Source organism: Nesoenas mayeri (assembly GCF_963082525.1).
Source record: "Nesoenas mayeri genome assembly, chromosome: 17".
NCBI lineage: Eukaryota > Metazoa > Chordata > Aves > Columbiformes > Columbidae > Nesoenas > Nesoenas mayeri.
The window spans coordinates 1,110,666-1,138,130 of NC_137565.1; the positions used below are offsets into that span (position 1 = coordinate 1,110,666).

Here is a 27,465-nt window from a genome sequence, read left to right on the forward strand (position 1 = left end):
AGTTATCTATATTCTGGATTTACAATGACAGGTTTATTGGGGTTTTTAATGCTTGTTTGGATAATTGTTGGCTTTTATCTGTATGTTATTTACTACAGCGTGGTCATCACCACAGTATCACAAGCGTGAAAGTAGCAGATCTGCCTGCAGTTGTGCTGTGTGTTGTAAATCCTCTCAGCAGAGTCAACCTGGAGTTTAATGTGATGAATATACAGATAGGGCATCTTTGTCTCGCAGCAGCAGGTGCCAGAACACAGAGAGGTCTGTACATTCGAAGAACTGTCCCGTGTGCAGGTGGGAATTGCTGCGGTTTTAGAAGGAAGCATCCCAAAATTCCAGTTGGGAAACTTCTGTGTAGCCATAATGAGTGAAACAGTGATGAGACTAATACTGCCAAAATTAAACAGACACGTAGATCTGTATAACTTCTGAAATATGTGTTAAGATTTTAAGGCATCTCATTTGATTTAGAACCATCCTCAGGATGAAATTAGAATTCAGCACCTTCAGGCTGATCTTGTGAATACTTAATCTCTGTGCCGTGTGTACTGCTCCGAGTTGGTCTGCTGGGTACGAATGAGAGTCTGCGCACACTGTAATTGTGACCACGCTAATTAACGCTTATGGCACTGGGTCTGTAATAAGTGTATCAGAGAGCTCATCTTACCAAAGTCAACACATTCGTCTGGGTTGAAAGCACAGCACATGGTGGTGTCATTCTGCTCTAAGCAAAGCAAACGTCGTTTCTATTCAGGGCCACCCCGTCACCACACACCTTTCCTTTCAGAGCCTGCACCAAACACTCCCAGCATGGAATCGCTGCACGGAAATCCCTCACGGCTTTACTGCAGTGAGATGGACGCAGGGTTGGGGGTTCCTGTCTCTGCCTTCACCGGCCACAGTACGTCTGTGCCAGCAACGACAGGGATTTGGTCACCTGTGAACAGGCTCCAGAGCATCCACGTGAGCACAGTGGCAGCTGGAAGCCCCGGGGGCCTGGCAGGGGCTTGCAGGAGGAATTATTTGGCTAGAGGCTCTGTGTGCCTCTCCAATACCAGCTGCCACCGTCTGAGGCTGCAGCAGCAAAGATGAGGGGCTGGTTGGAAACACCTCAAGTACCAGACAGCCAAAGATTCCTTGTTTATTTCTCTCCTAACTTGCTACTTTGACGAAGAAAACCTTCATACAACCTCATGCAAACATTGTGCTTGTTCACGTCTCTGATGGGGGCTGCACGAATGTTACATTGCACAATGATTTGATGGCTGCAGTACCTCTTTGCGACAGAACGAGGGCCTCAGTCCTGTGTGTCTGGGTGGTGTAACAGACATCTCCCACTTTGTCTTGATTTGTTGCTGTTTTCCTCTAAATAAGCGCTACTTACAGTATAAAAATATTAGACTATCTTAAATCTCGAAGCGATGGGCTAGTAAATGCAGTTGGGATTCCATTTGTGTGTGGATAACTACAGCTAGAAACTACAATTGCAGATCACCACTGCCATCATATTTGGCTGTAGTTTGTTTTTTTTTTTCTTTAAAGCTAGTGTTCAAATATTTGAAACATCAAAGTCTTCCCTTCTACACACGATTCCTTCTTGAAAGTGTCTCATATCGTGCAGTAGGATGATCAGAAAGGTATGTCTCTTTAGATATGCGGAATCAATCCTGTGTCCTTTTGGAAAAATGCTTGGGAATGATTTTATGGTTATTAGCTTCAATTCGATATTTTTTTTAAACATAAGCTTTTTAAAATTCAAAAAACTTTCAAGCAACTTCTCAGTCTTTCCTCACCTCTCTGCAAAAACCTTCCTTTTTTGTTTCCTCAGCAAGGCAGCTCCTTCATCTCCTTCTGCAGACATTAACATGAAATTCAACAGAAAACATCTCATAAACAACTGGACCTCATATTGATGATGTGAGTCTGTCTGTACCCGCCGTACATGGGGCTGTCCAGCAGAAGGCATGGGGATGCCAGGGGTTCTGCTGTCAAGATGGTAATTTGTATGTCTAACATGGTCTCTTTAATAACTTTTTCTGACCACTTTTGGGGAAAATTTGACCTTGAGAAATGTCCAGATTGTGATGGTATCTTGCTCAGATTCAGTTGCTGCACACTTTACGGTTTTCGCTGGTGAGAGATCCAGCTCCTCTGTGTTGGTTGAGGTTTGTGGCTCCAGATGAACGGGGGTTGGTTTGACTTGGTGTCTGTTGCCTTGTCTAGTGGCACGATGGGCTCTGCAAACAGGGGCTGCAAGACTGAGGCTTTACTGAAGATTATTTTCAAAATCCTTCAGTTCAGTGCTGTTGGGGTGAGATTTGCTGCCTCTGACCTCAGTAGCTAAGCAGAACAGCCCTGTCACTGCAGAAGCAACTCAGGTTTTCTCTGTATCAGCACCTTTGTGCCAAGATGGAATGTTCCACATTAACCAAGAGTCAATAGAAGCAAAGACAACTGTTGCAAGATCAACTTTGTTCAAGACCGAGAACAGTTTCAAGGGGAGCCACAGAGAATAATGAGGTTTGGGTTTTGATGCTGTTGTTGTCATTGCAGCCTTGGCTATCTGACAGCCCAGCCGCAGGCCAGAAGTGCCCCAAGGCGATACACCATCTCTCCTCCTGAGGCGAGACGCCTGTGACAGATGGCTGGTTTAGAGTGGTGACAGTTGTTGTAGAGTCTCCACCTCCTCAGGTAGCTGTCCTTCAGCCCCGTGTTTGTTCCGCCTGAGCACGGTGGTGGCAGAGAGATGTAAAGAGCATGATCAACTACGGACTGCCATTGGAATACACATATCGTGCTGTTTCTTTCTAGCAGCTTCCTAATCCATCTTGGATGTTATGAGTGAAAACATGAGCCCTATGGAGACGAGTAGGAGTGAAAATCAGAGAGTAATAGCAAAAGAAACTGGATTTGTGATTTGGAATGGGATCCTGGCGTTGCCTCTGCCTTGTTCTGTTGGTTTGGAAGGAGCTACGGATGCCTTCCCATGCTCCCCATAGGTAAATGGGTCAGCAGGCTGAGCTGACGGGTGTGGTGTCAACAGAAGCCTTTCTGCTGAAATCCAGGTGTTGCATATATTGATTTTGATCCAGTTTTCTTTTGGCAGTATAAGCCTTTCTGAGGGAAGAAAAATTGGAGCCTGACCCTTTGGGGCAAGTAACGGTGGTTTCGGTTCAATGCTGTTTGTGTGAAAATATTTCAGAGCTTTTTGGTTTTGTTCCAACGCATAAAGAAAATACATTTTCTGACCTTGAAATGTTTCCAAAAAGACTGCTGCCATCCTTCCGGCAGCCCGAACACTGTATCTTCTGTAGCTTGCTTAGAGAATTCTGAATGAACAATGACTTCTAAAAGCTAGCTATTATTTGGATGGTATTGGGTAAGGTTTTAGCTGTATAATCATATTCTTTTCTCTTCTGTACACAGCATAGACTATTTAAGCTGACCATTTAAGAACAGTTACTTACCAAAGCAAAACAACTGGTTGACCTAAGTCAATCATGGATGAAATCATGTCTTTAAAAGAGCCCGTTTAAAACTGCAGTGATGAAAAAACCCAACCAAACCAAAGCACATCAGAACGTGGTAAACCCTCTGAGATAGTCAAAGGTGTTGGGATGAACTCTAAACTGATGTGTCAGAATCCAGACTGAATTCTTGTGCCCAGGTTGTGCACTTGGAGCTTACGGTGGAAATCGTGATCTAACAGATTCTTAACCGTATCGAGACCAGCAGGTGTTGCTATAATATGTTAAATGCTGTGGAGACATCTCATAAGCTACATTTTAACATTAGTTCAATACATTTTCTTAAACCAAATTGGTATTTTGTAAGAAAATGTAATGCTATGACAGTCTTGCAATAAGAATACTACTAAAATAATCAAAACACTGGAAAATTGCAGGTTCTGAGCTGCTTCTGCTGAGCTGAGTGTTTTGCTACTGCTTCAGTGAAAAAACATCTGACCCTGCATTTAGGGGTTGTTTGTTTAAGAACACAGTCCTGTAGGGAGTAGCCACAGCTTGTACATATTTCTGTAGAGAGGTGCCTGTTTGCAAGAGATGACACTGCAGAAACCTGGAGCATTTTTGCCAGGGATAAGATCAGATTATGGTGAAACTCTAGTTTGGGCTTATTCTGCCCAGCTGATCTCTCCAACACGTGTTTCACTGGTGATCCCCAAAAGACAAGCGGATGATTCCTCTAAAATAGAAGCACATCTTCTCAAACAAACTGCACCCTCAGGGGCCTTACAGAAGGTGAACAACAGGAAGGTTTGGGAGTAGAACAGCAGTGGGGAGTTTGTAGCTCAGGAAACACTGAGCAGGTCTTGCCAAATTACAGTAAGTTCAGGGAGGTTGTAACTTTTGCCAGATTTTTAGCTTGGCAGCTCCTGTAATCAGGAAGGAAGGATAAAAGGAAAAAAAATTTCTCACAACCATGATTATATTCTGATGTGCAACCCTCTGCATGAGATGATACACAAAGGAGGACCACTGTGAACACGAATTGAGAAGGTGAAAGGTCCTATCTAATGTCCATAGCTGTCAAGCTTAGTGATCTTGGTAATTCTACAACAATCACTGGATTTGTGTTTGACAGTAAGGGCCTAGGCTGCATTTCTCCACCCGTGTATGGTTCTATGATTCTATAATGGGAAAGACATGGATATGTTGGAGCAGGTCCAGAGGAGGCCACAAAATGATCAGAGGGCTGGAGCACCTCTCCTCTGAAGGGAGGGCTGAGAGAGTTGGGGTGTTCAGCCTGAAGAAGGGAAGGTACCAGGGAGACCTTTCAGTACCAAAAGGGGGCTTATAAGAAAGATGAGGACAGACTTTTTAATAGGGACTGTTGCAACAGGACAAGGAGTAATGGTTTTAAACTGAAAGAGGACAGATTCAGACTAGATATAAGGAAGAAAGTTTTTAAGATGGTGGTGGTGAAACACTGGCCCAGGTTGGCCAGAGAGATGGTGGATGAACCATCCCTGGAGACATCCCAGGCCAGCTCGGATGGGGCTCTGAGCAACCTGAGCTGGTGAAGATGTCCCTGCTCATGGCGCTGGATGACCTTGAAAGGTCCCTTCCAACCCAAACCATCTATGTTTTCTACGTATGCTTGGCAAGAACTTCTTTTGCATGTGGATGTCATGCCAGCCGTGTCACTTCCAGGTAGGGTCATTAGCTGATGTTGTACTTTGGTTGCGAGGAAACCCTCAGAGCCAAGTGTGTTACCAGCTCTCCCTCTTGGTGGAGGCACGAGAACTTGTTTCAGCCTATTTGCCGTGGTGAGGCAGGTGGGACATCATCCCCTCCAGAGATCGCACCCGTAGACAAGGACAACCCTTGTCCTGTCTGTTCTCAGGAGCTGCCTCTAGCGCTGCTGGGGCAGGACCAGGGGGCAATGAGGGGAAAATGGCCCCTAACTGGCCACCGGTGTGTTCGGTGGGAGGGTCGCTCGCAGCTGCCCTGGCCCCTCCGCCCCTGTCCGTGGTGCTGAGAGCCGGGGCGGTGCGGGCGGGAGCCGCGGGCGGGGCGGCGGCTCCACCGTGTGCATGTAGATGAGATCCCCCGGAGCACGTCACTCCGCACCGGCGCTCTGCGTTTGGGGCGGCGGAGAGAGCGAGGGCGGGCGAGCGGGAGCCGCCGGAGGAGGAGAAGCGGCGGCGGCTCCGCAGGCAGCAGCGCTCGGGTCCGGCTCCCTGCGCGCCCCCGCTCCATGCCGCCCAGCCCGCCGCGGCACGGCCCCCGCGGGGCGAAGGCGGGAGCCGGGCGGGGAGCGGCGCGGCGGTGCTGAAGGACAGCTCAGCTCAGCCCCGCTCGGCTCGGTTCGGCTCAGCTCAGCCCCACTCGGCTCGGCTCGGCTCAGCTCAGCTCAGCCCAGCCCCACTCGGCTCTGCTCAGCTCAGCTCAGCCCCTCTCGACTCCACTCGGCTCCGCTCAGCTCGACTCGGCCCCGCTCAGCTCTGCGCTGCTCCGCACCGCTCCGCGCCCCGGGCGCGTCCCCTCCCCGGGTGGCCAGCAGGCCGCCGGCCGCCGCGCCTTGATGCGCCCCCCGCCACCGCGCCGGCGGCTCCCATGGCGGTGGCACGGAAAATCAAAACTTTGTTGACGGTGAACATCTTGGTCTTCGTGGGAATCATCCTCTTCTCCGTCTACTGCAGGATCCAGGACCGCTCCCAGGAGCTGGTGCAGATCGTCCGGAGCGCAGACCGCCGGGCCAGGAGCCGCGGTGCCAAGGTGGGCAGCCTGGCCGACAGGGAGTCCATCCTGCAGCGCCTGGACCACCTGGAGGAAGTGGTCTACAACCAGCTCAATGGTACGGGGGTGCTGGGAGGGGACATGGCACCAGTCCCGTGGTGCCCTGTGTCCTGAGAGGGTGCTGAGAACTGGGGGAGAGCACCCGAAGTGCTGCCCGCTGGGGAGGGAGGTCTGGGAACCGTATGCACTGACCCCACTGCTGAAGTGCTGAAAATGAAGGGAAAGAGGCGGCTGCAGGGATTTGGGGGGGGGGGGGGGGGTGTTGTGCACCCCCCCGCGAGCTCTCAGTCCAAAGTCAGGACTTCCTCAATAGGTACAAAGTTAAGGAGGCTGCAGAGTTCACGGGTTTAGGGATTGGTGGAAGTCCCTACGGGCTGTACCAGGTTTTACAGTTTGCCTGGATGTATTAACTCTGCACGGGTAGGTGTTTGTATAGCAAATACTGTTAGGTTATAGCTGGAAGTCATATGCTTCGTTTCAGAACTACTCTAAAAATATTCTGCTGAGTTCTTATATTGTGTGCTTTTAATGATCTTTTTAAACATAGCACTCGTATGTTTCCTTAATGACTTTGCCATTTTAATTTGGTATTATCTTTGGTGAGGTAGGGAAGCATCTACCACTTCTTTTTGTGACATAGCATTCAAATTCACCAGCCTTGATAAATATTGATAGATAAGAAAAAAGCCCTTCTATGGTAGCTGGAACACACTAAGTCATAAATGTTGTTATAGAACAACTGATGTTTCATATAGAAATAATTCTTCAGAATGAGTGCATTTTTATTTGCATAGATTCATAAAGTTCTAAGTGTGGAACATCAAAGAAATAATGATGTGATTAAAATCATTAGTGCTTTGGACAAGAAGAGGCTGATGGAGTGAACTTTTACATGAAACATGTAACATTTAATGTCTAGCACCAGATAAAACTTGCAGTGTAAATATGGTTAAGTACAGCAAATGTTCTTCTAGGCTGCTTGTGACAATCTTACTCCTAACGCTGATCTAACAAAGGCTATTGTAGTCTCAAAATGCAGACAAATAGGAGGATTAGGATCAAGTATATTTCCTATTGCTATGTTGTGAATGAATGTATTAACCTGAGTAGTTTAGTCTGTTGTGGTAACATGCAGTCTATGCCACAAACGTTATAGAACAGGCGTCCCCGTACGTGCTCATCTGTATGAACAGGGAACAGAGAAGGGGAACGTGGGGTGTGGGTGTTGGTCACAAAATACACACTCAGACATTAGAGGGAAGTGTCAGCAGCTGTGTTTCCCAGCCATATCTTGGAGCAGTTCTGAGGAATGTAGGATTTCAGAGGGAAATCCTGCTCCCAAATTCAACAAAGCCGTAGTCTTCTCAAACTAAACTAGGTCAGTCCCCAAGCTAGATCTATAACGGCTCCATTGAATGGGGTTTCTTTTGGCCCAAATTGCTTTGTTCTTGGTGTTGTTCATAGGTGAGACTTTGGGCAGGATTTCCCTGCTCCGGATTCCTCTCCATGTCCCACCCACTGAAGAATCACAGGAGTCCTTAAGGTCCTGGGCAGGCACCATCGCACATGGTGCGGGGCGAGCAGGAGCTGCTCTGTCAATACGCCTCTGTTTGGGGGACTTTTGTCGTCTTTAATTCGGGTTGTTGGATACAGAACTTCACAGCGAAATTACATGAACCTAAATGTTATGTTGCTTCTTCAGGTCATGATAAACACTGTAGTCAGCTGCTGCTTCTTGAAAGTTCTTACACGGGAAAATACAGAAAGCTTTTCAAGCCGAGCTGTTCAAATTTCCTGTTCATCTCCCCTCATTCTCGCTCTGACGTGGCTGTTTTTTTATTACACAGTGGTACAGTAACACAGATTATTTCATCAGCAGCAAGAAAATATGCTTTGTCACTTTTCTTTCTTTTCCCTATTCTGTGGCAACACAACCAAAAACTTCTAAAACATTAGGAGGTGCCCCACTGAAACCATCAGAGTCGCATTACTGTAGTTGAAATCGGGATCAAGCATCTGTGTTTGGGTTTGATTCACTGGTATTCAGTTTTTAATATCATGACTTATGCCATTAATGGGCACAATAGTGCTCTGGCAGCACTGAGGTTCCAGGCAGCCTGTCTGACGATGCTCAGTGTGTCTGACGATGCTCAGCGTGTCTGATGATGCTCGGATTCTCAGACTTTATCCTGTATCCTGCTCTATCGCAAGGTGAGAGACACATCCGAGGCCTTCTGGGATGTCACTTTTTAATGAAGTGGGTCAGAGTCACTTTTATAGGGAGAGACAGACATGGACAGACAGATCTTATCCATGAGGAATATGAATTCTTTGCATACCCAGGACTCCCACAAGCACCAGGAGTTTGAGTCCAGCTCAGTGTTATTGTCACAGTAGATCTGTCCAGATCATGATTTTAGTTTCTGCTCTTGGTTCTTTCTGTTTTGAGATCAGCAAATTTAGACCCACCTATTAAGCATCTTGTATTTTGGTAATAAAGTCTCAGCGGTTTTTTATCCCATTTTCCTCTTCTATTCAGGTTAATCCTAAACTAGTAAGACCTTACCTGGATGTTCTAGGGACTCTGTTGGAGATCCATTGTAATAGACACTTCTGTGGAGCGCAGCCCTGCAGCCGCAGCCATACACAATTCTGTTTCTTTCACACTTGTTTCCATTCACTCAAATAAACGTTATTGGAAAGTGTAACTTCTGCAAGGAAAACCAAACACAAGCAGTAAGGTTAGGAGTGTATCAGGAGGCGAAACAAACCAGATCACTAGAGAACTCATTAACTCTTCAGTCTGAACAAGCCTGTGCACACAATGTGTGTGAGGGTGTAGCACAGAGGACCACGCGCGACAGGCAGGAGGAAGCTGCTCCTTGCAGGTATCTGGGGCAGAACAGGGATTTTTAGCACAGAATGGATGAGGATTGCCATGTTTCCCTGCAGACGTGCACCCAAATGAGTTTTCAGTGGCTCGTGCGTTGGTTTTCTATCAGAACACCAGTATTCTGAAAGCTTGCCTCACCCTCGGCTGCTCCTGGTGATGGAGGTAAATGAACAGAGCGTGTAAAGGGATGTGTCTGCGGAATCTCCTTGATGAAACTTCATGTTGCCTCTTAGTATTTGACTTCGGGTATAGAATTTATTTTGAAAACAAATAGTTAATCTAGATCTAGTTCATCAATCTATATGTTTTTTTCATTCTTATGATGGTATTCCTATTGAGGAATATGATTTATTGCCAGTCAGGACAGAACTAATGCCAGATAGACTTGGTTTCAAGGCATGAAATGCCATAATGATCACAACTTGGTATTTTCTTCCTCTGCCTCTATTTTTTGTAAAGGGGAAAAAAATTAAATATTTAATTGAGTGATTTTTTTTTTTCCCTAATCGGTTTTGCATCCAAGTCTGTTACTAATGATTTACCATAGAGGATAAAGAATTTTTGATGCCCTGACTACAGCATGACCTTTCGTGCCAAAAGCAATTGAAGGGTCAGACTACAATTCCACTGTAATTGCCTTTTTCCCTTTTCACTGTCTCTTTCCAGTAATACGCAACAATCAATACAGCATGTAATTAGATTTCCTTCAATCTGCAGAGATTAAGAGAGTTTTCATCTTCTCGTTATGTATGCTCACACCGTGTCTTCCTGCCCATGGCTTCCACATTGGGCCCCTGTGCCCTGGTCTGTTGCAGCTCTGGAGGGATACGTTTGGAGTACTCCCTTGAGTTTGGCAGATCATCATTCTTTGCACATCGTAATTTGATTTTGCTCTCTTTGGGAAGATTAAATACAATAGCAATTTCCAGTATGATAAATGGGGTTTATATTGTATATGCATTTCATGGAGGAGGCTGGGGAAAAAAAAGTGGACAATTGGTGTAATTGCAGCACACAGGCTTAAAATGATGGAAAGAGCAGGTCCTGGGTGCAGAGGATGGACCCATGCAGACCGGGACTCCTGATTTTTAGAGAGTACTGGAAGCAAAGTGATTGCATTGACAATTCAGCCTGGCAATCTGCATACTCAAAGGGTACAGTAGTATTTTTAAAAGGACAGTTTTAGTCTTTATAGGCTTGGGGCTAGTTGAAAATGGTTCCAAATTTCCATATCAAAAGCAGGGGTTGGGAACAGGCTGAAATGAATCATGTGAACGTCCACATCACACTTGTCAAAAAGGAGCTTTTACAGCTGGCAACTTGAGTTGAAGAGAAATTCCTTGGAGGGAAGAGGGGAGAAGCCACGTGTGCGTGGGGGAGATTTACGTGTGACCATCAGCCTTGTGTTAATGAAACCGCACCTTCTCATACCCACACACAGATTCTCATGATATATCTATTACTGTTTGATTTGCTTATGGTCTGATGCTAACATGCATCTGATGAAATTAGCACATAATTATCTGCAAAAGTCTCAGCTTATTTGTGGGTTCTGTGCTTTCCTTGTTCCCGTGAGAATCATCTCCATGTGGTTGCATTTTGAGGATTTTTTTAAGAAGTGAAGGTTGGACCTAGTGAAGGCAGAAGTGAAAAACACCAACTATATTTCCTTTTGCTTGTATTTTTAAGTTAGGCTGCAGTTTATTAGTTTACCATACAGCATATAACAAGTATTTCCCATTGTTCTGGATCAGTTAGTTCAGCTTAGCTAAGTAAACCTTGTTACAGGCATGACCTTCTGTGTTTCAAAGTGATGGGCAAGTCCAGAAGGCTGATTTCCACTCCACGTTGGCTTTAGCTGTGTTAGTCTTGACTTATGTAGCTGAGGAAACACATAATCAGTGGTTCCAGGAAGGCCAAGATTTCATTCCCCAAAATTGGGGAAGGAAACATAACAAGTCTATATTTTGATAGCCCCTATGAAATATAATGTGATAATCAAAATAGTATTGCTCTATTTAGGTGCTTCAGGAAGAAAAGGCCTAAATGTTTGATAGAAAAAAAGTTAATATCTTTTGTAAAATGGGCAGAATTGCATTCAAAGCTTCACAACCTTGGGAAATACAAAAGGTAGATCTCCATTCCAGCCGCAACTTGCTGATTTTCAAGTCTCTTCCTGTGCTTTCTGTTTCGTATACTGGTAGCTATTTTGTATGTGGTGTTTCTGCTTTTTGCATTGGTACCTGGGAAGAAAGCTCATTTCAACAGACAAATTGTGCGTTAATTTTATCCTTGACTCGTTTGTGTAGAACTTGAATAATTTGTACTCTATAGGAGTCAAAGTAATGTTTACAGGGGTCAAAAGAAAATCTTGGACTGGTGTTTTGTTGCCTTTTGGGAGGTAGCCCAGCTTGGTTTCTTTCCATTTCTGTGTAGATGTGACTGTGGTTGGAAGAGGAAATGTGGGCCTGTTGTGGCTGTAGTGAAGGGCTGCAGCGCGGTTGTTGATCACAAAAGTTGCCTTTGACTTCGCCCTCCATAGCGGGAGCTGGCACTGGGCTTTCAGTTTAGGGGTGGTTTTGTTTATTTGATTTTTTTAAGTAAGACACGTTAAACCAAGAGCATCGTTTCAGAATGCGGTTCCAGCCACCGAGTGCGTGGCTGTTCTCCAAGGAAATAATAAGATTTATGAAAGGAAGGAAAAGAAATGAGTCATGTTCAACAAATCTTCCTTTTATTAGTGCCCCTTTCTAACCTTACTAATGGGTACTTAGTTTGTCTTTCTCGGTATACCTGGCACACTTTTTTATTATTGTTATTATTTGCGAGGTTTCACTTGGTAGCCGTTGCCGTCACTCACTTTAACAAAGTGAAAGAAAACAAAAGAGGCTGTGATGTTCTGGGTAACAGGGAGGAAGAAAGGCAGAGAGCGCAGAGCAGCTTCCAGCCTTGTTGTGGTCCTATTGATCAAAACCGTCCTCTGAAATGAGAGAACTTTGCCTTCTGAGAATGAAACCAGCCAGAGACCATGGCAGTGACCCACAGTCCCCTCCCGAGAGCGCAGAGCCAGCTCACGGGTATGGCCTGTGCCTGCTGCTCCTAGACCCAGGACTATGGAGCATGGAAATCATTGTGAATATCTGAATGCCTTGTAGGTGGAGGGAAAACCCATTGCAGGTGCAAATAGGTTAAAAATTGCCTTTCTGCCCTATAGCTTTTATCCTTTTAGATGTTCCGGAATATCCAGGTTTCCCAGACAGTCCTGCAGACAAGCTGCAGTGCAGCTGAGAGTTGCCGGGTGCTCGGCAGGTCCTGAGGACGCAGGGTGCTCCTGGCTCCATGGCGCTGTGACATGAAGAGCGTTCCTGGCTCTGCGGTGATGCTTGTCTCAGCTTGACAGCACAGAGCAGATCGGGGCCTGATTCGTGGGGTCTGACCAGGACCCAAGGTTTGACTGAATAGGTATTTTTAGCATGCATGTGCAATTGAAGGCCTGTGGGTTATCTTGTCTCCTATCTGAATGCTTGAACCACCGTGTCGTTTAACCAGTATGTTGTTTAAAAAATAAAAGCAAAAGGAAGATCATATAACTTCCCTTTAGGTGAATAAGACAGCTGCTGCATTCTTTAGGGCTGTGGGTCTTTTCTGGACAAAGGTTTTCAGACCCCAAGCAAGGATGGGGCTTTTCATTGCCTCCTTTTCCGCGTCCTCTGTTGCTGAGTCTCAGCCAGAGGCTGGATCTCTCAGCCCCAGCAGCTATCACAGCCCCAAGCAGCCATCATCACAGCCCCCAGCAGTTATCACAGCCCCCAGCAGGCATCCTCAGTGCATCAGAGCACTCGGGAATGCATCAACACCTGAATCCTGGGCAAGGTCACACACAGGCTCCAATCCTGTTTCCCACAGCCCAGACTGGGGTCCCAGCCAAGGTGCTGCTGCACCGTTCCCACCGCACAAGGGCTCATTTTTCCTGGACGGGCGCCGCCGTGGCAGCTGGAAACCTCTCCTGCAATACTGCAGAAGTTTGCTTCTCGTTTTGTCTCTGTGGCATTTTTGGTGGGGTGATGGGGTTAATTGGTTGTTTTTCATTTGGATTCTTTATGCTGGTTTTGTGTTTTATTTGGCAAGGGGGCCTTACTGCCCTTTTAGAAATTGGATTTATTTTTTCCTCCAGCTCTCGTATGCCTCTAGGATGTGAAACTTTTGTAAATAAAAATGTATTTTTGTTATATTAACTCATTTCGAAGCAAGGCTTGCATTGCAGAAAAGATTGGTGGTATTCTTTCCTGTGCATACTGAACTGAAGGCAGTGATAAGACTAAAAATATCCCAATTGAAATAGCATTGTATAACCCAAAGGTTAGTCTTCCTCGGAATTAAAATTTGCAGTTGCTTTATAGATTCCTCGTAAGGCAGATTTCTAGTCATCCAGCCCTGTGTAAAATGAGGCTACTGAGAGATGCACGATTTATATCTGCAAAACTCAATCCCGTTGGCAATTGCCACAAGCACAGACCTGCTGATGAAAGATGAAGGATGCTGTGTCCGCTGGCCAACTGGGCTGCGTGTTCCCTGCTCTTGGTGTTGCTGGAGGTGCTGAGCAGGGGCCGGGGAACATTCATACCTCTAATAGGGAAAACCAGGTTTTGCTGCGCAGAGCTGTTAATCCTAAAACATGATGATAGATTACAGGCGGCTCCATGTGACAGATGGGAGTGGAGTACGAGGTGAGAGAGGATCAAGTTATTGAACAGCCCAATGCTAGGCTGCCTAACTGCTGAAATGGTTGGTGCTTACAACTTACAAAAGCAATGGGTGAGTTTAGCTTAAAACAATGGGTGGTTGAGTGGTTTAAGTGTTAGTCTTGGGTTTGGAAACCACTTATTTTGGGTAGTTCTGTTCCATGATTTCTGTAATGTGGAGAACCCCCAGAATCCAAGCCTGTGGGTTCAGGGCTCTGATTGCAGCGCCACGGCGGGGACGTGGGCAGCGAGAAGCTCCGCTGGAGCCCGCCTGCCGGTGTCTTCTGGGGAGCAGCCTCTGCTTCTGCTGTTTCGTGATCTTCTGCATCTGCCGGAGGCTGCAGCTCTCTCGACACGTGAAGCATGTCTTTTGTTTACTCGCTGCCGGTACCGGAGGGAGCAGTGAAAAGATTTGCAGGTATTAATTAGAAGTTTCCCATCTTTCTTCAATTTATTATTTGGCAAACTCACTCGATGCGTCCTTCCTGGGGTACTCCTTTGGGGGTAGACCTGAACGTGTCAGCACCTGCATCAGCACTTTGCTCCGAGCTACTCTAGCTTGGAATATACCAAAAAATCATCTTTGATTTTCGACTCGTGCCAGCCTCATCCTCCTCTTGAAATGGATCCATCTGGCTCAATGCATTTTCATTTAACAGAAAATTAATCCTGGAACGGAAGTGGCTTTTATAATGCCAGTATCCAGTGGGGTTATATGTAAAACCTTCTGTTTTCTGAAAGTCAGCGTGGTGTGGTTCCCGTTTCAGGCCTTCTCAAGCCCGAGCCCGCAGCAGAAAGCCCTCTGGGATGAGCTCAGGGAACTGAGAATTTCTTCTGTGATTCATCCTGAACCTGACTTGCCTGGCAACTGGATTCTTTGTCTCCTTCTTTCTATCTCACATTACAAAGTTCACAAAGTGAGATAATTAAGCCTTCCTTGCACAGTGAGGAGAGTGAACAGAGGACATGTGGCAATGGAAGAGAACTGTTCATGGCCTGACCTGGAGCTGGGGGACACAGGCTGGTCCATGCAGCCCCCGTGAAGCTGCTGGTCACTGCAGAGCGTGGTTTTGCACATGTTGCAGCACTTGTTGTTTAGGTATCATAAGTGCTGAGAAGCTGGAGCACAAATGCTGCTGTCTTAGAGACAGGGTGGAGGTTGCGGAAGAACGAGAGCGGTGAAACACTTTGTAGAATTCTTCTTATTGACAATCAAGTTCTTTGCTTTTAAAGGAACCAGACTCAGATCTTCACATTGAATTCCTCTGCTTGCTCTGTTAATTGGCAATATGTTAACACAAGTGTTTTTTCTCTGCTTTCCTGCTTGCTTCAGTTAATAGCTGTAGCAGCATGAATTTTCCCTGATGCTCCACCAGAACTGCAGGAGAGGCTCCTTTATCTTCAGGTTCCTCAAAGGGCAAACTTGGGTCCCACTGGCTTGTCTCGTTGCCTTCAGCGCTGGCTGAATAATTAAATGATGTGAGGAGCAGAGAAGGGATCCTGTGCCGCGGTTTGCTGGGCGTGCAGCGCTCCCCGTGCGGGGCTCCCAGCCACGCGCCGGGCTCAGCACCGGCTCCCGCTGGGACCGTTCCCTGCGGGACGGCTCTGGTGCTGGGGGCACCTGGCTCTGAGTTCAGCAGGAGCGGGTGGCCCGTCTGCCGCGTGTCCGCGGGAGCGCTGAGTCCCAGCCCTGAGCAGAGACCTCAGCTCTCGGAAATTAAAGGTCTGAGTCATACCTGTCTCTTCACTGAAGGATCTTCTCCTCCTGTAGAGAGGCACCTTCTAGCGCTGTCTTCATTTCCCTCTTTACTGTGTAATTTAACATCTTGTAATGTAGTCATAAGTACAAACCTGAGACACATCAGGGGCCAGGAACATTTGTTCTTTTATGGAATTTCTGTATAAAGGAAAGCAAAACCTGAAGAAAAAATGAGTTTCTCAAAAACCTGGGTTTCTTTTTACATTGCCTTGATGGAAACCAAATAAGCACTTTTTCAGTTGGTAGCATTAGGAAGGTAAATTGGAGAAGTCTGATCCACAACTTCAAAGTTGCAGCCATTGTCTTTATATATAATCTGAATTCTAGGTGCGTGTGGCAGCTTTAAGGATGCTCTGCAGGTGGATCAAAGCAGCACCTTGTTACCAAACGCACCCCGTGTTGGCAAAGAAAACCCACGGTGTCCCCAGTGAGTCTGTCAGGGGCTCAACTACCCATAGGTCACAGGCAATTCCTAAAAATACCAACATGCAATGAAGCCAATCTTGTTAATAATGGATCAGGTATTATAGCGATGCTGTTTTAAAGTGCCTCCAACAGTGGATCGTCGCTTTCCCGCTCCTGGAAGCCTGAGTCAATTTATCTTTATATCTACAATAAAGCAGAAAGGGCAGAAATCAAAGTAAGCAATGTTTTTATTACCACTTTTAAATAAAACATTGTGCCAATATTTTTTTCTCGAACATTAGATCTTTATTTGCTCAAATTTATTGACAATTGCTATTTATCCTCATTTCTCCTTTCTTTTGCAAAACTATCTCATCCTTTGATTTACTTCCTCCAGAGAATATAATACCAAATTCTTCTTATTTTTCCCTGATAAATCCCTGATTAATTGTATGTTAGAAGCTATCTGTGCAACGTCGTGTCTTTCATTTCTAAATAGGCTTTTACAAATTTCAAGAGGGAACACTTTTCTTTCTGGAGCCAAAATCCAATCCAAGCTCAACATTCCCTTAGACAACAGCAAAACCAAGTATGATTCTCAGCATTGTGGACAATTTCTACTTCTCTGTGAGCAGGAGACAATCAGACCTTTAGTTGCGCTGCATCCTCCAGCGGATCTGCCCTATTTGTGGCTGCCAATGTACCTCACCAGTTAGGACACTCTGCATAGGAACTTTCTTCACTGTAGTTTCACAGCTGCCATGAACTGTTGATTTGTAAGCATTTTGATTCAGATGCTGAATTCTGGGCTGTATTTTTGCTGTTCCAAATGTGTCCTGCGTTTGGTTCTGAACTGTCTTGTCCTGCTGGTAGGAAATGAAGTGCTATGTGTATGGCAGGAGGCACTGCAGCCGGCCCTTGGCAAGCGGGGCACAGCCGTGGAGTGTGTGACGTGAGACATGAAAACACACGGAAGGGAGAAAAAGCAGAGATGTAAGTTCCATCTCCAGCCAAGGTTTCAAGCCAAGCTCCCTGGGAGGTGTCAAAGATGTGCCTGAAAAAGCAAACACAGTTCAAGAAAAATACACATATCTCCAGATGTAAAATAGGCAGTCTGTCAGGAAAATGAGTATGTTTTGAAGGCAGCCGTCAATATTGCTGTGCAATGATGCAAAAAGAAAAGTACGCCACCTTTAAAGAGCCTATACGGCAATATCACACTGAAAGGAAAATGGAGGAATCGAGGCTCTTTCTGGCTCCTGTCAAAACCAATATCCAAATTAACTGATTTTCGAACGTGGGCCCTTGAAGAGATGTGATGGAAGTACTCAAACTCTCCATGGCAGCCGATCTCTTCTGTTGGCTGCTCCCAAGGAGAAATGCCTGATGATAAGATAGAGAATCAGAACTGCTCTGACAAAACTGGGCGTCTTTTCAGATCATTTACTTCTCTCCTGGCCAACAAAGACACCAGACAGAGTCACTGGGAGCATGGAAGGAGAACAAAGGACATAGCCAGCAGGTCTGTAGGTGTTATGTTGTCTCTTTATTGTAGTTCCATTGCCAGACGTGAACTTGGTGACTAATTTCACAGCTGGGGAGAATCGAGATCTCACTTTTGAGCATGATGTGATTTTGAGTTCCAGCAGCCACCACGGCTGAATTTAATGCTGTCATCCTCCGCTGTGTAAAATGGGTTGAGCAATTGGGAGCTTTCCAGTCATACAAATGGCAAGTGTTGTATGCGACTTTGTTATTGGGAAAGCTGCCTGTGTGATTATGTTAGTTTAATTTAATAGCAGGCTGTTTAGGTAAATGAGCAGGGAGGCATATGAATGTCTGCAAATAATGTGGAGCATGATTGCAAAATGATGCTGCAGGAGATGGGCTCGTGTGGCCCTTGTCGAGAGCTCAAACAGCCCTGAGCCCTGGACACGATCCCCTGGGACGGAGCGGCGTCCCAAGGGTGGCGACTGAAACCTGGGCTGAACGGCAGTAATTCGGCAGGCTTGGCTGTGTCAGATGTGCTACAGCCCTTGGTTAGCTCAGCACGATAGAGTCTACAGTAACACAAGCCTGCATAGGACCTGACGTTAGATAGACACGCTTATTTTATATTCCTTTAAAGATAATTTCTTCCTTATGGAACTGAACCCTGTGGGATTTCTTGCTGCAGTTGAGCTGGTCTGACAATAGGCCAGCAGGGATTTCTCATCCAGCACTGCATCAGGAACCAAAGGGGTATTTTTAACGGGTAGAGACACACAGCTCTGTAGGTGCAAGAAAATGTCGTTGTATCCAACAGCATCTTTTCAGCGTTGGGCCCCGTCCTGTCAGACCTCGGGTCAGAACCTTCCTGCAGCTGCCGCTGCTTCCCTTTCCTACCTCTGACTCACAACAACTCCCTGTTTTTCTAAAGATCTTTTCCTCATTTGTGGAGTGAAATCCCTTTGACTTGGCCTGCAGCAGCTTGTTCCTGAATCTAATCAAACAGCCCCAAAGTTTTAGCTCTTGCCCCTTGTGGCTTTTCAAGGAGAAGCCCCTTTCTGTTTCTCTAGAATGGCTCTGTTATCATCTTAATGATCGCTTTCCCCAGGACTTCTCACCTCTGTTTCCCTGGAGAAATTAAAGAAAATCTAATATATTGATAGAGATGATCCATTTCTTGAGAGCCAGTGACACTCTGACCGTGGCAGTACCAGTGAATTCATTGCTGCAGGAGCCCATTGAGTCCTGTGTTGGCGTCTGGGCTTTTAGAGGGCACCGGGTAGTTTTAAGCCTTATTCCTACCTGTCTGAGTTAAGATAATGAGGGTAATCTAATATTATGCTTCAGGGCTTTGGTTACCTGCCTCTGGGGTTCAGAAGGGAGCTCTGCTGCCAGAGTTTAATTGGCGAGTGCGCTGTGATTTGTGTTTGGTCTCCTCGGGTGCCTCAGGTGCTGGGGCTGCCAGGGGCCAGACACCGACCTGACGGCACTGGGGCTCTGTCTCCTTTTAGTATCACTTACAGGGAGGCTGAGCTCCCCTCTCTCGCCCCAGGTTTGTGCCGTCACCAAGGAGGAGTTTTCTGGCTTCCCTCCAGAGCCCTGAAGAGAAAAATCCATTTTCTATGTTCCACTAGCACAAGCCACAAGTCAGCTGGGATTTTGAAACTTCTAGAAGAATCTTGGCATCTGTTACTTATTTAAAGAAAACAAGCTTATCTTTCTCTCTGAATGATCTTTTTGATCATGAAAATTAAAATTAAAAAAAACCTGGAATGACTCATACATGCTTTAGAATTGTGCATATGAGGTAGGCTCTTCTGGTTACTCAAAATTTAAGTTTAAAAATCTATTGATCTCCCTCATGTAAGGATCCCTGCTCTTTGGAAAATTGATTTTTCTTATATCAATGCTCTGACAAAACTCTGGCATCTCTCTCATTATCCTTAGGCTTGGGATCAGTGTTCTGCCTCAGAAACGGGGTTTATCTTCATCTCCAGTGGTCCGTGGAGCTCCTTTTTCTTGGCCTTCCCAGTCATCAATCTGTTTATCTCCTCCTGAATTATCTGTTGTAATTAGAATACATTTTCTCATCTCAAGGGGAAACCAGCTCCAAATGAGTATTCTATAAAAGCAATTACTTTTGATATTAGATATCTGTACATAAAAACACAGTATTTCTTCCAATTAAAAAGCACTAATGAATTTTGTGTCTAGAAAGGGAGCCTACGCAATGCTACTGTTTCTGCTAAGCCAATGAACAGAAAACTGAGGCCTGTGAAAGGGCAGATGGAGCCAACGGTGTCACGTGTGAAATGCCTTTGAATAGCGGGTCAGGGAGAGAAAACGGCTCTGCAAGGACATACGTTCCTTCTTTTCCCCCAACAGGTCCATTTTACACATTGGTGGACCTGGTCATTCTCCACATTGTGCCAAGACCATTGACACAGCTTTTCCTGCTGTGTTTGTCTCCGTTGTGCATTTCACCTGTGGGTGGAGGTTGGGAAACACAACCCCACGCTGCCACTTGGCCAGGGAAGGGTCTGGAGGTGAGATCAAGGTGGGAAAACCACTGCAGCCCCCAGGCTCTAGAGCCAAAAAGCTGCACACCAAGTGCTCCAGTTTTACAAGTTTACAAGTACTTCTTCCCTTTTCAAGCCGTCAGCCACAGGATACTGTTTGTGTTCTCCCTGGTCTATCTGCAGAGGTACTTGGGGCTGATACTGGCTACCAGGGAACATAAATCTTTCAAGCAAGGATGCAGCACACTTGATTACAACTATAAAAATAGGACTGTATTTTGGATTTCAGATAAACGCAAGTGCTGGAGTCATTGAAATTGGATGGGATTTTGTTTGCTGCTCTTCTCTATGCAGAGAGTTGAGACTGTGTCCCTGTGGAGTGCAATTTGGGGAATGTTTCTATATGTAAAACTAAATGTCATCCAGCCATGGTATTCCTCCTAACTCGGAGAGCAAACATCTTTGGTATGGACAAAATTCAGATCAGTTCCCCAGGCACTTAAATATGATGTAAACTTACTGCAGGGTGGTGGCAGGAGAAACCGATTGGGGATATGGAAAATTGGGATATGCAGAAATTAAGGGCCAGGCTCTATTTAACATTTAGATTGAATCATGAGCCAGACGTTACCGCTCCGTGTGCTGCTGTTTGCGAGGCTGACTGAGGTACTGTCAAATAGTGAAATAATTCCCAATATGATTTTCTGGATGTTGTTGATCTTTGTGTTTGCAACTTCAAAATGCTTTTACTTTTTCGGGTTTAATTTTGGTGCACTTAGCTGCTAATGCATTCAGGAAATTTATGCCTGCAGAACAAAACTATCTTTTATATTCTCCAAGGCAATAATCACAGAGAGCCACTTCTTAGCTATGGTCATTTCTTCATTTATGGGAGTAAATGGAAGAGGCAGATACCTGGTTTTGGCAAACTTTTGCATGGGATCCTGTTGTGAAAATGAAGCATCCAGCATGGGAGAGGGAGAAAGCACGGGCTATGGAACCTGCTCAGTGCTGCGGCAGAGTCAGGGTTGTACCACGGGATGGTGGAGAGAGATGCCATTGTATAGGTGATGTCCTCCGGTACGACTGCAGCGTGAGCTCCAGCTGACCACGCAGGGAGCGACTGAAGGTGCTTCAGCTCTGGCCGGTGTGCGACACTGAGGGAGGCTGCTTTTTAATTCCCCAGTGAATCACAGCAGGACAAGCCTTCAGGCGGTCACTGGTTGTGATTTCTGGCTCCACCACCATATCTTGTGCAATCCTGGGAAGTTCTCGAGCCTTTCAGCAGCTCATTCCTGCCCAGCAGTTGGAGGGACGAGTCCTTCCAGCCCCAGGGCACTGGGACCCGGGCACTGGTGCCTGGGAGACAACTACGAGGTTTTTAGTGGCAGTTACATAAACTGCTCCAAGTACTGTAACTTTCTGTGCACTGGGGGCTGCTTTGCTTTCAGCAGCCCCATGAAAGGACATGTGAACTAATACTGTTTACTGAAAAAGAGATATTTTTCTGATACTGAGTCTAAAGCCCCAAATCTGCTTCCTTTGGGATGTAGTAACTAACTTGGGGTCTTTTTATCCAAAGCATTTTGTAAAAACGGTTCTTAGTGCCATTTCGCAGCCTCTGTGTCCCTTCTTTGTCAAACCATCTGCCCGATGGGACTCAGCAGCTCAGTCTGGAATGGAGACAAAGCTCATGGCCCATTTCCCCGTGGCTGTAGCCCGGGGACTTGCTCGGCCTCTCGCGGCGTGTCCCCGGGCGCCCGTCGCTCCCCGCTCTGTCCGCCCGTGCCACGGGGCCTTTCTCTGGTGCCAACACGTGCTTTTGGAAAACTTGTTCCTCTCGGTTATATTTAGGGAACACTAAAAGAGAGCTATAAACAGCAAGACGACTGGTGAGCGGAGACCTTTTGCTTGGTGTTGAACAGCTCATGTTGCTCTTTCTTCCTCCTCCAACCAGCCGCTCTTCCTGTGCGTCTGCTTCCCCCTAGCATGTGCTGTTATCTCCTGAAGGAGGAAGACCAGGTTTTTCCTCTGTGCCTAAAGATATGCCAGCAACCTTCATCTGAAGTTTCTAGCTGCAACAGAACAGGATTACAAAATTAGCACAGCGCAGTAATTCAAGACGGAAGCACGAGGGCTGATTCATTAGATGTAACTAATTTAATACCCCCTTCCAGAAGGGTGGTTTTGTGTAGAACTAGCTTAAAAGGTTGTTATAACGTGAGTCTTGTTTTAGCTATGCTACTGAGCCTATTCTGGAGTCTAGGAACCTTTTTCTTTCAAAAGATATAACTGGAAATGCTAAAAGTCAGCTTTGTCAGTCTATGTAAATTGTTATTTGTCAGTCTATGTAGAGGTGCTATTTCCCCTGATTTATTTTTTCCTTTTCTTGGTTAAGCCAGGATCTAAAGATTTTGATTGCCTTAGAGCTATGGAGGGATGTTTTCAACTGAGAAATCAGAACTGGAAAAGGAAGGAAGGAAACAACTGTGGTGCTGATGAGTTTTATGTTTCCTCTTTGAGAGAGAGAGAAGTGTTTCAGGGGTCCCGGGGAAAACCGCTGGGTGACTATGCGGCTTTTTTCAGAAGGAAATGTTTTATTCCCTCCTTTAAGGTGCGAGGAACCAGAATACTCCTGTGTGGTCCCTCAGGAGGGCAGCGCGAACAAAGCTCAGAAGGCAAAAGGTTAATTATGTCTGAGAACCTTGGCTGAACCTGATTTACAGCTGCTTCTAATTGTGTTGCAAATAGTAATAAAAAAGACCCTAAAATAATGGCAGATGTAGTTTGATCATACTTTCGCCATAGTTTCTCACATGAATCTCTTCAGTAATTTTCCCTTTGTGATAGGATTTATGGTGAAAAATAAAAGTTCTCTTTTCTTCCTAGAAAATTATGCATCCTGCAGAGTAATTAATGTGGTTAAGAAACTAATACTGGTTCATTCTGCTCTTCATTCTCCCAGCAATATCTGTCTTGTACAGAAACCTCTGCAGTGAGAGCAATACATTTGAAATGAATGACAGACACTAATTATTTGTGACCTCGTTGTCATCTGTGGCGTTGAACTGGGTGCGACTGATCCCAGAGCATGGGCTGAACATCTTTTTAGTCTAAAAATGTGAAGGCAGCTTTAAAAATAGCAGCTCACTGGGCATTGCCACTGTCGTCCCCTCTGTGCCCACCACCGTTTCGGGGCTGGCAGCACAGTTTCAGTTCTTTGCCCTGACACGAGCCACAGGGCTGCACTGTCAGCAGTGCTGCTGTACGCTGCCCTCAGTGCAGAAAGGGGTGAAATGGGTGCTGGTTGGAGCCGTAGGTAGGCAACGCATACACGAGGTGAGGATCTGGAAGTCCAGAGCAAGCTTTAAAAGAAGGAGGAAATGGAAAAGCTCTCTCGTCTATCTGCCTTGGTTAACACCCAGACATGCGCTGGAAGTTGAACCAGAAGCGCTTCTCTGTCTGTCTTTTTTAGGTTTTCTGCTGCTCCCCATCACTGTAGGATCTGAACACCCTGCATGTAAAATCAATAGCAGTTGTCTCTCTGCAGAGCAGCAGTATTTCCAGAAATGTATCCCTTTCCCTGTCGTTCCCGTAGGCAAGACCCGCAGGAATGAACCCTCCTATGGGCTGCCCCTGGGTTGTGCTGAGCAGAGAGCACCCGAGCCTGGGGCACGAAGAACGAACGTGTTCTCTGCTGGCTGTGTCCTGGGCCGCCCGGCCGCTCACCTCCCGGGGAGATGCTGCTGGACGGGCACCCTTTGCTGCCCTTTCACAAAGGGTGGCCAGTGCAGATCTCCGCGGGGCTGGGGCTGGCGGGCCATCTTGGCTCAGGCAGTCATGGAGCAACCGCTCTGCTGTGGAGACATTCGCTGGAGCAACGGGTAATCGTTGAGATGAGAAACGCTGTGCAAATGTTATCCTATGTGAGACATACTGCATCTAGCTAACCAACCGAGCACTGAAGAACATTGCCTGTAATTGCTGAATTTAACACACATATATAAAAATATACTATATTCATTGTTCCTAAGAACTTGTAGAGAAAATTTAGTGCTTATCTTGCAGAATGAAACAATGTGATATCATTTATTTAATTGCTGCTGTATATTGGTCGATGTTACTGCATTGCTATAATAACTGTCAGTCAGATTAGGCTACAATTTGGGTAATGAATGGGGAAGAAACCTCACAGCAATATGTTCTGAGAGTTAGTCAGATGTATGATGACTCCTTCCTAGAACAAGATCATATTATAAGCACGAAGAGCTAGAATACCAGATTTAGGAAAAAGGTACATGAAATAGTTGTCCTTATGCATGGTTTGGAAAGCTATCGAACTAATTCTCTCATAAGAAAAGTAGCAAAGTGCTTGAAGCATCCCAAGGTTGAAAGTTCATTCTCCTTGTACCATAAAGATGTAGGTGTTTTGTTCTGTGAACTGCAAGAACATATAGTATAAAGAATAAAATTTTCAGCTACTGGAATTGAATTGTTGTTTAAAGTCAAATGACTTGGAGGATATTTGCACATTTTGGTGTGGCATCCCCAAGGCTATTATAAATAACTTTTTTGCTTATAATGACTTGTTGCTGGTGAACCTTCTGGAAAGGAAATCTTTGACATTAAACACAGGATATTTGAGGAGCTTATTTATGGGAATTCAGCACCAAGTTAAGTGCCTGTTGCCATGGAAGAGATTCTTGGTGATGTGATCATATGGTTTACATGTATTTTTGAGTTGAGCAGTGATGCAGCAGTGGATGGAGCTGATGGATGCACTGGAAGCTGCGGGTGGACTTGATGCCACAAACAGAGGCCTCGGCTCTGACAGCTCTCCCAGAACTGACATTAATATGGAGTTAAATGGATCTACACATGCTGGAAATTCAACGTATCTGTCTTAAAATGAACGCAGCTATAATGGGTTATACTGGGAAAGGGCCTGGCCTCCAGTTCTTAGGAGGAAAATTTTTCATAATTACCTTTTGGATAATTAAGCATTTTGGAATGTTTGGAAACCAGATCCTGCTTCCAGGGCTTTATAAAGGAAAAAGAAGAAATCATGAAAGCTGCTAATTGATTTTTTATAGTTTGCTCATGAACAATTATGCACTGATGCTACCAGGTACGTTGATATGGACTCCGGTTTGAAAAGCTGAGGGTAATTTCCACAGAGCTGTGAGGATTTCGGAGCTGAGTTTCATGGGTTCCCAATGTGGCTGAGCTGAGAGCACTCTGTGCTCACAGAGGAGGTTGTGTGCGTTTCCTTTAGATTCATCTTGGGTTTTTTTGTGTCTCTTGTTCAGGTCTGGCAAAGCCCATGGGATTAGTTGAAGGTCCAGGGGGCTTGGGCCAGGGGGGCATGGCCGCTACCCTGAGGGACGACAGCCACGAGTCGGAGACCAAGTACGAAGAATACGGTTACAATGCCCAGCTCAGCGACCGGATATCACTGGACAGGTCCATCCCTGACTACAGACCGAAAAAGTAAGTTGAATTCTACGTTGTTATCAAGAGCAAGTGAGTGACTGTTGCTTGTTGGCCCATGCTGGCATTCGTCCCTTCGCGTCCTGTTCTGGTTGGAGCACAGCAGCAGTTAGTCAGCATATACCCCTGAGTTTAGTGATAATGTAAAAGACCAAATGCCATCCCAAGCGTGAAGTGTCCTGGTAAATGCATAGCTAATTCCGTGAGTAATATATTAACGTGCACATTCAAGGCTTCACATTGAAAAATACATCAGGATTTTGGTGCTTTGGGGGTTTGTTTAACTTGGAACAAGGCGCCTGTGCCCGGGTACTCGTGGGCAGGGAAGGGGCAGCAACCACAGGCACTCGGTACATACAAGTCACTTAAAAACCAGTCAAATCAACTGCCTTTTCTTTAATTGTGTTTGTTGTTCTTAGAATTGTGTAGTCAGGTTTTACAATGTGCTGAAACACAGACTGAGTGTCATCCATCAGGGTTCTATAAATGCAATAAGTTGTTTTTTGTCATTAGAATGTGTGTGTGTTTTTATTCTGGTTATATAGTCTTCACACGCCTGTGCTATATTTGACGTTGCAATTCGATGTTTAATATTGGTACTGATTTATTATATTTTGTATTAAATGTCTTTCAAATCTCTCATATTTATGGAGTTATGTATCATCCAGATGAGACATCTGTACTGTCATCCCGCGAATGACAATCAGTAACGTCTTAATGCGGAGGAGATCAGCAGCAGTGCCTCGTTACTCTCGGGAGGCAGAATTGAAAAGAATACTTAATTAATTTCTAATAATAATCTTCTGTTTTAAAAGACCCACTGGGGCTCCCAGACAGAACTGAAAGTTAAATAAAAAAAGTGTCTTATTAAGTAGCAAGGAAAAGTTTAGCCAAGCAAAACATCTGTGCTCTTCGAGGAGATTGCAATTGAATTAGGAACTTGGGCAGTTCAGGCTGCCAAAAACGAAATCCAGCAAAAGAAAATTTCAGCTTAACTACAAATTTCATTAGCTGTGCTACATATTAATCTAATCTCAGAAGTATTGACTCAGCATTTGTTTTCTCAGACACTTGCTATAAAAGAGAAAACCCAGATAAAAGACAGTGCAAAGAGGAAAAAAAACCCACTGCTTTGATATCATGTTTGATGCAAGTAGAGTGACTTGTCCAATGGTCTTATCTCTCCATCTCTCTTGATGCATCATAAAAATCCATCATGGAATTATTCTGGGGAGGAAGTAGTTTGTAGTTACACAAATATTTGAGTTGTATATCTGGTCCAAAGACCTTTAAAATCAGCAGAGGAGTTATCCAAATGCAAGGCAGTCGGGTCTGGCCTGGCCTGGCCTGTTGTTGGCTGCCGCGCTCAGGTGGGTGATAAATGGGAATGAGAAATGATAGATGAGGATGTTGTACCTGGAGATGCGCACGTGAAGGTCGCGGAGCGCGGCTCTGGCTCCACAGCTTCGGGAGCACGAGCGCTTGCAGTGCGGTGATATTTCACTCCAGATAACGCGCCTCCACTGTTCTACTCGCAAGCTTTGATGAGTCATTCAGAGGAGTTTTTGGACGTGGGCATTTTGGAAAGCTCGTACGGCCGTGTCCACGATAACTGTCCGAGTTACCGGGAGAACCGCCTTCCTCAGGCTGTTCTGACGCTTTGGAGCTGGTTCCAGTTGGGTCTGGATGCCGGAACTGAAACACTTGTCTCTAGATACCTATGAGTCACAGGAAAACCCTTCAGATTGAGTTTGCGATGAAAATGAGTGAAAGTTTGGAGAGGTAGAAGCTCTTATTATATGAGTAATTTTTTTAGTACCTATGAAATCTACATTAATGCCAAAAGATTTCTGCAGGATTATTTATGTTACAAGGGAATTCATAACGCTTGAAATGGAGTTATTTTCCT

At 45.5% G+C, this 27,465-nt stretch overlaps 1 protein-coding gene across 1 annotated transcript in view; it reads left to right on the forward strand.

Moving 5' to 3' along the window:
• Positions 1–6,077: 6,077 nt before the first annotated feature.
• Positions 6,078–27,465, forward strand: part of GALNT9 (polypeptide N-acetylgalactosaminyltransferase 9) — a gene marked incomplete at both ends in the record, with an annotated part of 95,964 nt that continues 74,576 nt past the window's right edge. Inside the window, 2 exons of the mRNA XM_080355186.1 lie at positions 6,078–6,318; positions 25,376–25,556. Coding sequence (XP_080211312.1) covers positions 6,078–6,318; positions 25,376–25,556 — 422 coding nt within the window. The remainder of the gene's footprint in view (positions 6,319–25,375; positions 25,557–27,465) is intronic.